This window comes from Dreissena polymorpha, chromosome 13 (genome assembly GCF_020536995.1).
Source record: "Dreissena polymorpha isolate Duluth1 chromosome 13, UMN_Dpol_1.0, whole genome shotgun sequence".
Classification (NCBI taxonomy): Eukaryota; Metazoa; Mollusca; class Bivalvia; order Myida; family Dreissenidae; genus Dreissena; species Dreissena polymorpha.
The window spans coordinates 15,756,427-15,772,132 of NC_068367.1; the positions used below are offsets into that span (position 1 = coordinate 15,756,427).

The 15,706-nt window shown below is 36.5% G+C and overlaps 1 protein-coding gene across 4 annotated transcripts in view; it reads right to left on the reverse strand.

Moving 5' to 3' along the window:
• Positions 1-1,476: 1,476 nt before the first annotated feature.
• The window catches only part of LOC127855145 (uncharacterized), a 43,655-nt gene continuing 29,425 nt past the window's right edge, over positions 1,477-15,706 (reverse strand). For all 4 annotated transcript variants that reach the window (XM_052390548.1, XM_052390546.1, XM_052390545.1 and 1 more), the window contains exons 11-12: positions 14,079-14,227; positions 1,477-9,639 (exon numbers count right to left, since the gene is read on the reverse strand). In XM_052390548.1, coding sequence (XP_052246508.1) covers positions 4,506-9,639; positions 14,079-14,227 — 5,283 coding nt within the window. In that variant the 3' untranslated portion in view covers positions 1,477-4,505. The remainder of the gene's footprint in view (positions 9,640-14,078; positions 14,228-15,706) is intronic.

Consider the following 15,706-nt stretch of genomic DNA (forward strand, 5'->3'; position numbering starts at 1 on the left):
ATAGGAGTCATCTGCCAGTCATGATAAATCTACCTACAAAGTTTCATGATCGTAGCCATAAGCGTCCTTGAGTTATCATCCGGAAACCATTTTACTATTTCGGGTCACCGTGACCTTGACCTAGTGACCTGAAAATCAAAAGGGGTCATCTGCGAGTCATGATCAATCTACCTATCAAGATTTATGATTCTAGGAATAAGCGTTTTTCAGTTATCATCCGGAAACCATTTTACTATTTCGGGTCACCCTGAACTTGACCTTTGACCTAGTCACCTCAAAATCGATAGGGGTCATCTGCGAGTCATGATCAATGTACCTATGAAGTTTCATGATCCTAGGCATAAGCGTTCTTGAGTTATCATCTGGAAACCATTTTACTATTTCGGGTCACCATGACCTTGACCTTTGACCTCAAAATCAATAGGGGCCATACTGCGAGTCATGATCAATGTATCTACCAATTTTCATGATCCTAGGCATAAGTGTTCTTGAGTTATCATCCGGCAACCATTTTACTATTTCGGGTCACAGTGACCTTGACCTAGTGACCTGACAATCAATAGGGGTCATCTGCAAGTCATGATCAATGTACCTATGCAGTTTCATGATCCTAGGCACAAGCGTTCTTGAGGTATCATCCAGAAACCATTTTACTATTTCGGGTCACCTTGACCTTTTACCTAGTGACCTGAAAATCAATAGGGGTCATCTGCCAGCCATTATCAATCTACCTACGAAGTTTAATGATCCTAGACAAAAGCGTTATTGAGTTATCATCCGGAAATCATTTTACTATTGACGGTCACTGTGACCTTTACCTTTGACCTAGTGACCTGAAAATCAATAGGGGTCATCTCAAGTCATGATCAATCTACCTATCAAGTTTCATGATCCTAGGCCTAAGCGTTCTTGAGTTATCATCCGGAAACCATTTTACTATTTCGGGTAACTGTGACCTTGACCTTTGACCTAGTGACCTGAAAATCAATAGTGGTCATCTGCGAGTCATGATCAATCTACCTATAAAGTTTCATGATCCTAGGCCTAAGCATTCTTGAGTTATCATCCGGAAGCCATTTTACTATTTCGGGTCTCCGTGACCTTGACCTTTGACCTAGTGACCTCAAAATCAATAGGGGTCATCTGCGAATCATGATCAATGTTCCTATTAAGTTTCATGATCCTAGGCCCAAGCGTTCTTGAGTTATTATCCGGAAACCACCTGGTGGACGGACCGACAGTCCGACATGTGCAAAGCAATATACCCCCTCTTCTTCGAAGGGGGGGCATAATAATAAAACAACCAAAATATAAAACATCACCTCGTCCTGCCGTTTTAAACCCGGATCGTCTTAACCAATCGTTCTTTCTAAAGAGCTGAGCATTTCCTTAAATGTTACAAGTCTGGGAACATAATCTGTGAACACGTCCAATCTAGTTGGTTCCATTAATGGTTTAGTAACGATCAAGAACATGTGGTATTTTAGCATTTATTTTCTCAGGCATACGTCACATCAAAATGCACTCGATCTTTCACAATATATATAAAACCTGATCCATTGAAATAAAGGTAGAGGGTAGGATTAAAAAGTAGCATGTCATCATGACCAAGCTTCAGTATGTTATAACAGTGAATCCAGTAATTATAAATTAAACGATGACAAATGAAGTTCATTGTGAAAAAGTTTAAAAATCGTCATATGTGTAATAGCTTTTTAAACATATTCGAATTACTAGGCAAGTAACCCCTAGCTACGATGAATGTTTAAAATGAACAAATACACAAAATTAAATATGAGGCAAATGCTGTACTTAATAGACGTGTTTCAGAGGAACTGATGCAAATGACTAAAAAGAACAATTTGATTTGCAGCAATGTAGTTGGGAAAGGTAAACAAACGACAATGACAACACATACATAACAACACATAAGAAGCCTACAATACTCTCCAAGAAGGTCATATGTTAATGTTATTGTATTATATAATGGTAATGTAACATCATAAATAGACAGTAAATGAGCTTCACAGATCAAGTTTCCAATTAGACCTTAAATATAAACTGAAAATAGCTAAGTTTTGTTCCATAAATTAGAAAGGAACATTAAATAATAATGTGTATATGTTTCTGGTCTCTAGTGATAAAAATTAATTGGTGCCAACTTACAATTTCACAAGTGACTAAAAACTACACTACTTTCTGTGGTCAGCAAAACAAATAAGACCATTTGAACCAGTGACAAAAACAACTTAAAACAAGGGCTGTTTGTAAAACATGCATGCCCCCATATGGGCTGTCCGTTGTAGTGGCAGCCATTGTGTGAATACGTTTTTTGTCACTGTGACCTTGACCTTTGACCTAAAAATCAAAAGGGGTCATCTGCGAGTCATAATCAATCTACCCATGAAGTTTCATGATCCTAGGCATATGCGTTCTTGAGTTATCATCCGAAAACCATTTTACTATTTCGGGTCACCGTGACCATGACCTTTGACCTAGTGACCTCAAAATCAATAGGGGTCATCTGCGAGTCATGATCAATCTACCCAAGAAGCTTCATGATCCTAGGCATATGTGTTCTTGAGTTATTATCCGAAAACCATTTTACTATTTTGTGTCACCTTGACCTTTGACCTAGTGACCTCAAAATAAATAGGGGTCATCTGCGAGTCATGATCAATCTACCTATGAAGTTTCATAATCCTAGGAGTATGCGTTCTTGAGTTATCACCCTAAAATCATTTTACTATTTCGGGTCACCGTGACCTTGACCTTGTGACCTCAAAATCAATAGGGGTCATCTGCGAGTCATGATCAATGTACCTATTAAGTTTCATGATCCTAGGCATATGCGTTCTTGAGTTATCATCCGAAAACCATTTTACTATTTCGGGTCACAGTGACCTTGACCTTTGACCTAGTGACCTCAAAATCAATAGGGGTCATCTGCGAGTCATGATCTATCTAATGATGAAGTTTCATGATCCTAGGCGTATGCATTCTTGAGTTATCATCCGGAAACCATTTTACTATTCCGGGTCACTGTGACCTTGACCTTTGACCTAAAAATCAATAGGGGTCATCTGCAAGTCATGATCAATCTACCTATGAAGTTTCATGATCCTAGGCGTATGCGTTCTTGAGTTATCATCCGGAAACCATTTTACTATTTCGGGTCACCATGACCTTGACCTTTGACCTAGTGACCTCAAAATCAATAGGGGTCATCTGCGAGTCATGATCAATGTACCTATGAAGTTTCATGATCCTAGGCCCAAGTGTTCTTGAGTTATCATCCGGAAACCACCTGATGGACGGACCGACATGAGCAAAGCAATATACCCCCTCTTCTTCGAAGGGGGGCATAATTAATAAAGCCAACAGTTTTAAATAAATAATTGTTTTAAGCTCTCCTTAAAATCATATAATACAGCAACCGGTGTAGTAACACATGTAACAAATAAAATTACACACACTAAAAAGACTAATTGGATTATTTTATACATGTTTTATAGTTTTATATTTAACGATATACACATGTTTACACGCCACACACAATCACACAGTTGATGGAAACCTAACAAATAACATCTTTAAACTATGCAGCAGTTGCACAGATGTGCTTCTCATCATTATCATTATAATAATTGTTTTTTCGTGACTGTTTATTGACAAGCTGTAAAGTTACGCAGAGTACTGAATAACAATTGAACTAAAATGTTTCGGAAAGGTCTGTATTGTAATCATATATATATGCCAAATTAAACAAGAAATGTGTTGGTCAGAAACACTATGTCCCCTTCTGTGACGCTTTGATTTAGTGTTTTTTCCCTTTGACCTTGAAGGATCACCTTGACCTTGACATTTTACCACTCAAATTGTGCAGCTCCATGAGATGCACATGCATGCCAAATATGAAGTTGCTATCTTCAATATAGCAAAAGTTATTGCAACATGTTAAAAATGGCGCAAACAGACAGACAGACAGACAGGGCAAAAACAATATGTCCCCCACTATAGTGGTTGGGGACATAAAAATTATAACAACCTACAATTTATTGAATAACGGACAGCCATACTTATCGCCATCAACAAACAAATACATTTCTAGTATGAATAAAACTTTCAGACAGTTAAGCCACCAGTATTTTCTCTCTTGAATGTATTAGTATCATATTACTTAAAGATCATTTATGAAAACTTATGCATATAATGGTATGGCATATTTTGGTAAGAAATGTTGCATTCAGTATTCAAATAAAGGGATGATTTCACCTGTACAAAAACTAATATAATGAAAAATCAAATAATGGTAAATGTTTCGTAATTACTTTATGCATGTTATGAACATTAATTTAAGGAGTCTCTAATTTCTCAACAAATGTCTTCAATGGGCACACAATTTAATAACAAATCAATTATTGTCTACTTATCTTTTTTAATTACAGTTAAATTTGTATACACCTTTAACCAACAATATACACAAAATTAACGATGCCATTTAATTAAAAGTTGGTGCTTCTTTTTGCTCTTTTTGGCACCCTTTCAATTGACACTGGGGTGTACGTAACTTTCTGAATCACTGGACTTGTCGAGGGATCCAAAACTTCACCATGAACATTCTTCAAGGGGCTGTACACGCGATTGTTCTTCTGTGGACTCCCAAAGTTGAACACGATCTCTTCATCAACGCGAGACTCCAACTTCGGTTCATTTTGAAATGCAACTTTTTTAGTTGGTGTTTCACTGCAAACTCTGCCAGCCAAACAATCACTCATACTCTTGACTGGGCTAGAAAACCCAAAATCCTTTCTAGGACTCTTTCTGGGACTGGCAAAACTGTAATACATGCTGCTATTTGCAGCCCTAAACGAGGAGTTGGTTAGGTTTTGTAGAGATCTGTCAACATAGGAATCACACGCTTCATCCCAGGAGGAATTTGAGTGTTTCCAGGGTGATGACATCACCGGTGGCACAAGCCTCTCAAACTGCACCATGCTCCTCGCTTTTTCATTGTTATCATTGGCGATATCTTCTATATCCCACTGTTCTTTGTCTTCCTTCGGCACATCAATTTCTGAGCATTCATTGTAAGACAAGTCAGAAGGCAAGCTGGTGTCACCTTCTTCAAAACCGTTAAAACTTTCTGCATCATCCTCACTTGACAGCAGTTTTGACACGCTTCTTTCACTTAACAAAGTCCAGCTTTTATTAAGTTTCACCTTTTCTGTACTTTCTGGCTCAGGCTCGGATTCTTTCAAAGCGATTGGTTCCCATCTTAAAGAGGACTGTGATGCTTCGTTTAGGTTCTTTAAAGTGTGACAATTAAAATCAGTTGCTAACTTCTTTCTTGGAGAAGACCTGAGGTCTGAGTTCAAAGACACTATTTTTCTTCTTTTGAATTCATTTTCCACATTTTTTTTCTTTGATTCCAATCTTTTTCTCTTCCACATTTTTTTCCTCTCTTCTCTAGGTGTTCTGCTATACCCACTGCTCTGTGCACCTCCCACTATCGGGCTATTATCAGGTGTAAGTCTCCCATTTCTTTCTGGATTCCCAAGTGGATTCTCATTTTTAGAGATTTCCCCATCTTGTGCTTCAACAGGATCATTTTTCCTAAAAACAGTCTCTTTCATTTTACGCCCCGGTGACTTATTGAACACTGGAGAGGAAACGCGATTTGGCTTGAATGTTTGTGAGCTAGACTTGAATACTGGAGACTTGCTTCTTCTAACCTTTACAGACTCTGACTTTTCTACAACCTTCAGTATTTCACTGTCACTATCCTCAGTTTCTGTTTCTTCATGATCCCCATAGTATTTAGATCGTGATCTTGATCTTTTACCACTTTTAGTCTCTGACCAATTATTCCATGAATCCGATATCAGTTGCAATTCCTTGTGCTTTGACTTTTGTGACAAGCCTACTTCCTCATTCTCCTCTACAATTTCATAATCCCAAAAAACTTTCTTTTTCCTAGTTGATCTGTTATGGCAGGATTTGTCTACTTGTTTTTCCATGGGCTCCACATTTCCTTTCTTTTCAATGTTTTCATCATCTATGTCAATGCTATCAAATTCATTAACACTTTTGTTTTTAGTTTCATTTGTTTTTGACTTGGTGCTCTGATTATCAGACTCTCCTGTTTCATAGTTAAAAACAATCTGTCTCCTGCCAACAGTATCCTTTCCAATGTCTGTATCATCAACGCTTACCCTTTTTGTCCTACTGATAAGTTCTAATTTTTTTTGTTCAACACTAATTGCATTCACAGTTTCTTTATTTCCACATAATCTAGATGTTCGTCTGGATTCCCCATCAGATAGAGAAACAACATTTAAAAGTCTAATTTCTCTTGGCAGATACTTGTTATCACTGTTATTTTCATCTATATTATCAACAGTTACAGGCACATATTCCCAAAATTGTTTCTTCTTTCGTGATATGCTTTTTGAAGTGCTTTGGGCGTCAGTTTTAGAATCAAGCACTGCATCTTTGTTCACACTCTTTACAGCGCAATCTTTCAATGCTAGCCTTTCACCATTATTTTTTTCATAACCACCATTGGCAACATTTTCACCATCATCTTTAGTACAATCATCCACAACAAGATTATCAACACTTTTTGTAATTCCACATAATCTAGATTTTCTTCTGGATTCCCCATCAGATAAAGAAACACCATTCAATAGTCTAATTTCTCTTGGCAGATGCTTGTTATCACTATCGTTTTCACCTACATTATCAACAGTAACAGGCACATATTCCCAAAATTGTTTCTTCTTACGTGACTTGCTTTTTAAAGTGCTTTTAATGTCAGTTTCAGCATAAACAATTACATCTTTGCAACCACTCTTTACAGTGCAATCTTTTAATGCTAACGTATTCATTTTTTTCTTCTCGACTTTTGAAGCAGCAACTCTAGGTGTTTTTTCCACTTCATCGTCTCCTTGATACCCACTGGCCATAATTTCCTGCCTTTGTGTTTTATATTTATTCATGATTTTAGTGCTTGCAATTCTACTGCAACTCTTTTGTTTTGTAATATTTTTGACGAATTCAGGACTGACCAAATTGGACAGTTTGGGAGAACGCCTTTTTGGTGCTGAATTCACAGGTTTAGCACTGCTTTCAGATCTTTTTGACTCTGAATTATTACTGCTAAATGAGTTACTCCTAGATCTTTGGTTTAAATTGCAAGATTGTACTGAAGATCTTCTGGCAGGTCTCTCTTTGATCCTTTCAGCCAAAGTTTTAGTAAAATGTAGAACCTGACCATCCTCATTTAGTGTCTGTATATCACTGGGAATGTCTGAATGTACAAAATGATCAATGACATTATCATTCATTGCTTTTGCAGACTGTCGGCTTTTTTCATCATTGTCAACTTCTTTGCCACTAGCTTCATCTTCAGAACTCATTTCTTGTCTTACACTTGACTGCTTAGAGCTGTTCGTCTTGCTATGAAATGTGAAACTGGGCTCACTTCTGTTTTTAAAATCTGGCAACTCCAGACCCCTCCAAGCTTTGGCAAAGCATGCTTCAAAGTCATCAGTAGATACCTCATAACGTATCTTACTTGAGCTACAGCTTATCAACTTTTCAAAACATTCTTTTGCCAGAACTGCATCTACTTTTGCTTCCTTTTTGGACTGATCGATATTCTTATCTCCCCTCTTATCTTCGTTTTGATGGTCTTCATGAATCTGTTCTTTGGCAATCATTTTGGAACGTCTTTCACAACCACCATCAGAGTTTGCATCGCAAAACCATTCTGGTAAACCTTTCAGCCCCTTCAACTCTTTAGGCAGATTCTGATCTTCTACATCATCTTTATAATCACTTTCAACTGGTACATAACACCAATACTGTTTTCTTGATTTGCTGGAGGACTTAGCATCATCATTTCTATGTTTTCCATGAGGCTTGTTTTGTTTACCTTCAGTAGCTTGTTCGAAATTGTCATTCTCACTATTCAATCCAGTATTTTTCATTGTATTAACACTTTCTTTTTCTATTATATTTTCCTTATTGGTCCCTTTTGTATCCTTAACACTAACTTTTGTACAAGAATATTCAGATTGCTTTTCTTGCGTATCTCCATTTTCGGAATCTGTGTTTGTTAGAAATCTAGAACGTCTACGTCTTGGACTATGTAGGTTCACCTTTGAAAGGTTCATTACGCCCTTCAATTTACGCAATTCAAAAGGAATATTTTCCCCTTTACTTTCACTTTCTGTCACTATTACAGGTTCATAAGTCCAAAATTTGCCATTTTTAGATTTTTCTCTTCTCTGTTCACAATCATCCAATGCATTGTTTTCCCTAATTTGAACTTCTTTTGTCTCTGCTTCATCTTTTTGTTCATTAAAAGCAGTTGGTAAACTTTGACTGCTTTTTGTAGCCAATATTTTTTTATTTGATTCATCTTTCTTTGAATTGTCATCATCATTTGGACAGTCATTCCCAACTGTACTTTGAACAATGTTCTTTGCCATAGCACTCTGTTTCTTGTCTATTTGATCATCAGTATCTGCATCATTCAAATTATCAGCATCTTCAAGAAATTCCTTCTTAGAAAGATGATCAATCTTATTTCTGACATAATTTATAGACTTTCTTATCCTCATTCTTCCTTCTGTTAAATTCGATGACACCCTAAATGAATCATCTTGCAAGATTTTTAATTCCTTTGGCAAGTCAGATTTGTTCGTTATTTGTTCACTCACTTTTCCAACAACATACGTCCAATACTTGCTGGATTTGTTCTTTGACTTACTATTTGAATTATTCACACTTTTCATTGAATCACTTTTATCTTTTTCATTGTCATTTTGATTAAATGTTACAGCTTCTTTTTGTAAATCAGATGATGTGGCGGAATTTGTAATAATGTTTAATGATTTATTGAATGAACATGTATCTAGTTTCATAGATTGCAGTTTGTTTAAGTTTTTTGGAGATACAATATCACAGCCTTTCCATGTAAACTTGACCTCTGGATGTTTGCATGGCGAGTTCACTATGTCTCTATCTTTTAAAGGTGATTTCACAGTACCCATATTATTCTGTGGAGAAAGTCTTAAGTTCTTACAAGATTCAGCACTACTGACTTCTTGTGCCGATAATTGATTGTCTGTTTGTGGGGATGTCAAATTATTTGCAGATTTGTTATCATAACTTTTCCCCCTCGTTTTAGTTATTTTCTTTCTTTCAATTCCTTCAGTACCTCTAACATCGTTAAAACCACTCTGATTAGACAAAGATATTGTTTCATCTTTTCTCAAATTTCCATTACCCTCTTCCAATGCTTGCGGACATTTGTTTGGACTTCCATGAGAAATAATTGTGACATTATCTTTTATTTCAATATCAACACTGGTCTTGTTTACACTTAGTTCTTTTGGATGTTGTAATATGTCTTCATTCACTAAAACTTGTGTATGTTGGACCAGCATTTGCTTAGGAGAGCAGTTTTCTTTCCCTGACAAAGACTGTTTGCTTTTGGACATTGACTGGACAGCAGTCAAATTTGGACTTGATGCTGATAATTTCCTTGGTGACTTTGCAGCATCTTTTCTGGGGGAACGCCGAACAGTTTCAAGAGGCTTCGTGTTGGACGATGAGACTTGTGAATTCCTGTTATGAAAATGTTAAAAAGAACTATTAATTGGAGTTTTTTGTGGAGATGCAACAGGTAAACCTACTGAAACAATCAGTGACCCACTTACTTTTTTTTTGTACACTGTGTTTACTTTTTTTGTACACTGGGGATGCAACAGGTAAACCTACTGAAACAATCAGTGACCCAGTTACTTTTTTTGTACACTTAAACCTGATTTTTTTAATTACTGCTTTTCCAAGCTGAAAATAGTAGGAATAATTATTTTTTTGTGCCGCATACAGCCAGGAACAAAAGGTCACACCAACGAGAAAAAAACAAGAAGGTGTAAACACAGTAATAAAGCAATAAACCCGAACAAGTGTGGTTACAAACGAGATAATGTTTTGATAAAGGGCACTATTGTTTCGCTTAACTCGGGGAAAATATAACTTGCAAACTGTTGGGAGTGAGGCTTTAAGCATAGATGTTATTGACATGTTAATTAAATGCAATAAAAATAAATCAATTGAGACTTTGGTCTGTTTATTGTGATGTTTTGTTGACCAATATCCAAGACTGATTGCACACAGAAATTAAGTATTTAGAAATAACCGTTGTATATAGATAATCATTGTTAAAATCTTGACCAGTTAACGTTGTATTTGCTCAATCAGAATTTGATACATAATCATATCTATGTCGAACATCTACCAAAAAAAGGAGACATCTTTATATCAATTAAATTTAACATAATTTACACTGAATGAACAAAGAAACACAATATTTTGCAAGGGATACGATGCGAACGTATGCAGTGCCAAAAAAGGAGCGTGAAAATGAACATCACTATTTGTGTAGTTTATAGAACTTCTTTCCCATATGCTTTTATGCGGGATAAACAAATACATACCAGGGCAGGGTTCGACATTAACTTTTTTTACAGCAAGACCGTCGGACCAGCTCCTCTTAAAATGTACTAGCCCGAACCTGATGTCTACTAGACCATAAATGACACAGCAAATGAACACAATTGTGTCATGTAACTGTTTAATCAGGATTTATCAGTTAATTATCAGTGAACACCAGATTTTTTTATGCATAGAGTAAAACAATAAAATAACCCTTTTTTTGCTTTTCTTCGTCACATTCAAGCCATGGGAACTGACTCAATTTTCCATCTAGGATAAAATTGACGTTTTCGTGTTTCTTCATATATACGTTTTGTGTCAGTTAAGTGTCGGACTCTTTTTTATTAACTGATTTGTCAGACAAAAATCCGAACTTGAACAAAGCCATTCTTTAAATTACATTATCTTGTCTGCTACGCAAAAATGTTTACATTGACGATACCGATTTTCGATAGAAGTCGTAAAATCATGCTCTACAGTTTTACGACACTGCAGAAAATCATTAATATTCATGACAACTTGACCAATTGAAACAAGCAATTTCTGCAGGAAGCTCTCCTTTGCGTCTAAAAATAGCGATGAATCATGTGAATGCTCAGCGTTTATTTAAATATACTAGTTTTGTTTTAATGTAAATACAAGAGTAATTTTACACATTAAAAGTACAGGCTTTCACAGCAGTTATTTAAAGTTTTATGAATCAGTATAGATTTTTTTTAAATTTATATACGACCAGTCGGACAAGCTAGCCCGCAGTTTTACTAGCCCGACCACCGATCTTACTAGACAATGTCTGTCGGACGTGCCTTAGTGTCGAACCCTGCAGGGACATAAATATTTCAAATGCACTAGACCTGCAAGACATGAGCCTTAAATTTTTCACTTCTCCTGCAAACACATGCACTGTTCTTCAAATATGTGTGAAATAAATATTGCAATGGGCTGATACAACTTAAATTTTGTTTGAAAGTAAATACGCTACAGTTCCATCATATCATGGAAAGCATGTGAACATTATACTTAATGTAAAACATCATGTTACGCTACAGTTCCATCATATCATGGAAAGCATGTGAACATTATACTTAATGTAAAACATCATGTCATTCTACCTCGAGGAAAGTGTGGGCTTACATATTTGATTGCTGAATAAAAACTTTGTAGCGCCTTGAACCTTTAAATCTTTACTTTTAGTTAAAAAATTGGTAGGTCTTTTTTTTTTAATGTTAAAACTAATTCTCTTAATTAAAACCAAGTTGTTTTTCTCGCCGTCCCTACAGCGCTGTTGTAGATGAGATAGGTCAGTATTGATCTGTGACATGTTACGTTGTACCCTTATTGTATACACCACATTGGGACGGCTAGTATTCGGCTGCCTGCTGATACCAAGAAGAATTTGATTGACAGCTGACATCATGTGTTTGATGTTGGGCAAGTGGAGTTATTGTTTGTCATACTACACATGCGTGAATGCGATGTACAATGAAGGCACAATTATTTTGATCACATTGGATTAGTTATCAATTTCGGATTATTCAGAAAATTAAAGAACATAAAAATAACATTTTAGTTTTACTTTGGGAATAGATGTGCTTTAGAAAAGCAATTTAATTTTTTTTTTTATATAACTGGTAAACAAATACATGTTTAACATCAGATTTTTTCACTCGTCACTTTCAGGGAATTCAATTGACCTTTGAAGATATAACTTGTCAATACAAGCGGACGAGTGGAATCTTTGTCCCCTGCATACATTAAATTTATAAACAATAGGGCCTGAAAGGCCCAAAGTCGCTCACCTGAGATAACAAGATATTATTGGGACAAATCTTCTGACCAAGTTTCATGAAAATCGGAAAATTAATGTGGCCTCTAGAGTGTTAACAAGGTTTTACTATAGCCATATATGGAAAAATGCTCCGCCCCCCCTGGCAGCCATGTTTTTCAACCAACCAGCATCATTTTTGAACTCGTCCAAGATATTATTGGGATGAATCTTCTGATTAAGTTTCATGAAGATCGGACAGTAAATGTGGCCTCTAAGGTGTTAACAAGATTTTACTATAGCCATATAAGGAAAAATGCCCCGTCCCATGGAAGCCATGTTTTTCAAGCAAACATAATTATTTTCAAACTCATCCAAATTATCATTCAGACCAATCTTCTGACCAAATTTCATGAAGATTGGACAATAAATGTGGCCTCTAGAGTGTTAACAAGGTTTTACTATAGCCATACAAGGAAAAATGCCCCGCCCCTGGTGGCCATGTTTTTAAAGCAACCAAAACCATTTTCGAACTCATCCAAGATATCATTGGGACAAATCTTTTGACCAAGTTTCATGATGATCGGAAAATAAATGTGGCCTCTAGAGTGTTAACAAGGTTTTACTAGAGCCATATAAGGAAAAATGCACTGCCTCCGTGGTGGCCATGTTTTCCAACCAACTGGCATCATTTTTGAACTCGTCCAAGATATTATTGGGATGAATCTTCTGACCGAGTTTTATAAAGATGGGACTATAAATGTGGCCTTTAGAGTGTTAACAAGATTTTACTATAGCCATATAAGGAAAAATGCCCCGCCCCTTGGCAGCCATGTTTTTCAAGCAAAGGTTACCACTTTCAGACTTATCCAAAATATCATTGGGGCAAATGTTCTGACCAAGTTTCATGAAGATCGGAAAATAAATGTGGCCTCTAGAGTGTTAACAAGGTTTTACTATAGCCATATTAGGAAAAATGCCCCGCCCCCTGGCGGCCATGTTTTTAACCAACCGGCATCATTTTCGAACTTGTCCAAGATATTATTGGGATGAATCTTCTGACCAAGTTTCATGAAGATCAGACAATAAATGTGGCCTCTAGAGTGTTAACAATATTTTACTATAGCCATATAAGGAATCCCTTGGCAGCCATGTTTTTCAAGCAAACGTAACCATTTTCGAACTCATCCAAGATATCACTAATCTTCTGACCAAATTTCATGAATATTGGACAATTAATGTGGCCTCTAGAGATTTAACAACGGACGACGGACAAAAGGCGATCACAAAAGATCCCAATGAGCACATTGTGCTCAGGTGAGCTAAAATGAATTGCTTTAATTCATTTTTATTAAAAAAAAGATATGGCCACTTACGTCATCAACAGAGTTGATCAAAAATTACATTCCTATTTAAATAGAGTACATAAACGAGCAATATGACATTAAAAAAAAACGTAAACATTTATAGATTGATATGTCAACAGTAAAAGGTTAACCAGAAAATATCTTGTTTAATCTTTTGAATCCCTAGTTGTAAACCCACCTGGACAGCCTGATAAGCTAGTTGTCAACCCAGCTGCTGCACTTAATTAGCTAGTTGACAAACCACCTGCTAAGCTTTATTAGCTAATTGTCAACCCACCTGGTCAGTTTGATAAGCTAGTTGTCAACCCAGCTGTTTCACTTAATAAGCTAGTTGTCAACCCACATAAGTTTTATTACCTAGTCAACCTAATAAGCTAGATAATTGTAAATCTCCACTGATAAGTTTGATAACATGTAGCTATTTATCAACCCACCTGGTCAGTTCCCTCTTCTGCACTATGGCTCTGGTCAGGATCTGCTGCAAGAATTTACTGGTGGACGGGCCGGAGTCTATGAGGATGTCGAGGGCCTTGTAGTGACTCTTGTCCTTTACATAGCGACGATGCTGATCTTCCTGAACATGCTGTGGTACAAAATGAAAACACTTTTAAAAAGATAATTGTACATCTGGAAAAAATATTCACCTGCTTAGGTAGACATAACAAGTAATCCGCGGTAGGAGACATATGCCCCTCCCCCAACGTGACCTTGACCGTGACCTTTGACCTGAAAATCAATAGGGGTCATCTGCCAGTCATGATCAATGTACCTAAGCGTTCTTGAGTTATCATCGGGAAACCATTTGGTGTACGGACCTACCAACCGACATGTGCAAAACAATATACCCCCTCTTCTTCGAAGGGGGGCATAAAAATGTGAACAGTTTTTAAAGGACATTTGAAAACTTATAGGGAGAACGAAATGGCCCAATAAAATTCTCTTTCACTTGCTATTGTAGACAACAAAAGATTTAAATAAACATGGCTTGCCACAAGATGTTTCAAGTGTGACACCAGGTTTTTTTTTCAGCAGTTTGGGAAGATAGCCCATGGCTTTGTAAATGGGAATTTTATCGGCATTTTCAAGAAATTGGGAAAACAAATTGGAATTTAAAACTTCATTAAAGTGTTCAACATCTTTAATCAGAAGCAATAGCCTCATTTGGCAGCACTATAGTACAACAATGTATACCTGGCCTCATATTTTAGCAAGGAAAACAATCTTGCATCAGGCAACATTTTATAAGAAGGCGCTTCAAGCCCGGATCGGACTACGCTTTGTAAAAAAACGAAACAGCAGAATCATAAGCGTTGTTTTCCAGTTTGGGAATTTTTTTAGCAAATTTTGGGAAAAAAGTATACTTTTTGCAATTGGGAATATAGCCCAATTTCGGCTATAAAATCAGGCCAAAAAAAAGCCATGCAGTGTCCTAAAGCTAATGCTTGACACATTGAATGAATATTTTGACCTTAAACTACGGTGCATGGGTGTTAATTTTTTAAAATAACTATTTGGCAACTTCATTTCAGTTGTTTACAAATGTTCCTTATATTCTGTCAAGAGTGCGTAAAAACTAAGACATGCACAACTCTTCAGCAACTAAACACTTCCCATTTATTTCACTTTATTGATGTAATGTATGGTGTTGCTGATCATACAATTTACATGATTTTTTGAAACAAACCAGAACAAGAGCACTGCATAACACTGGTGCCACGCTCGACTACGGGTGCAGTTTTGAATAAATGAAAGCTTGTCAGAATTTTTTTTTTAGAGGTTACAGTGACCTTGACCTTTGACATAGTGACCCCAAAATTGGTGTGGCCTGTAGAACTCATCAAGGTGCATCTACATATAACGTTTCAAAGTTGTAGGTGGAAGCACTTTGATTTTAGAGCCAATGTTAAGGTTTTAGCACGACGCGGACGGCGGATGACGAGCTGGCTATGACAATACCTCAGGTTTTCTCCGAAAATGCAGAGCTAAAAATCAATACTCAAAGCAATTGTCTAAGGCTCAGACAATATTCATCACTAACAGGTAACCCTGCTTTATTCATTTA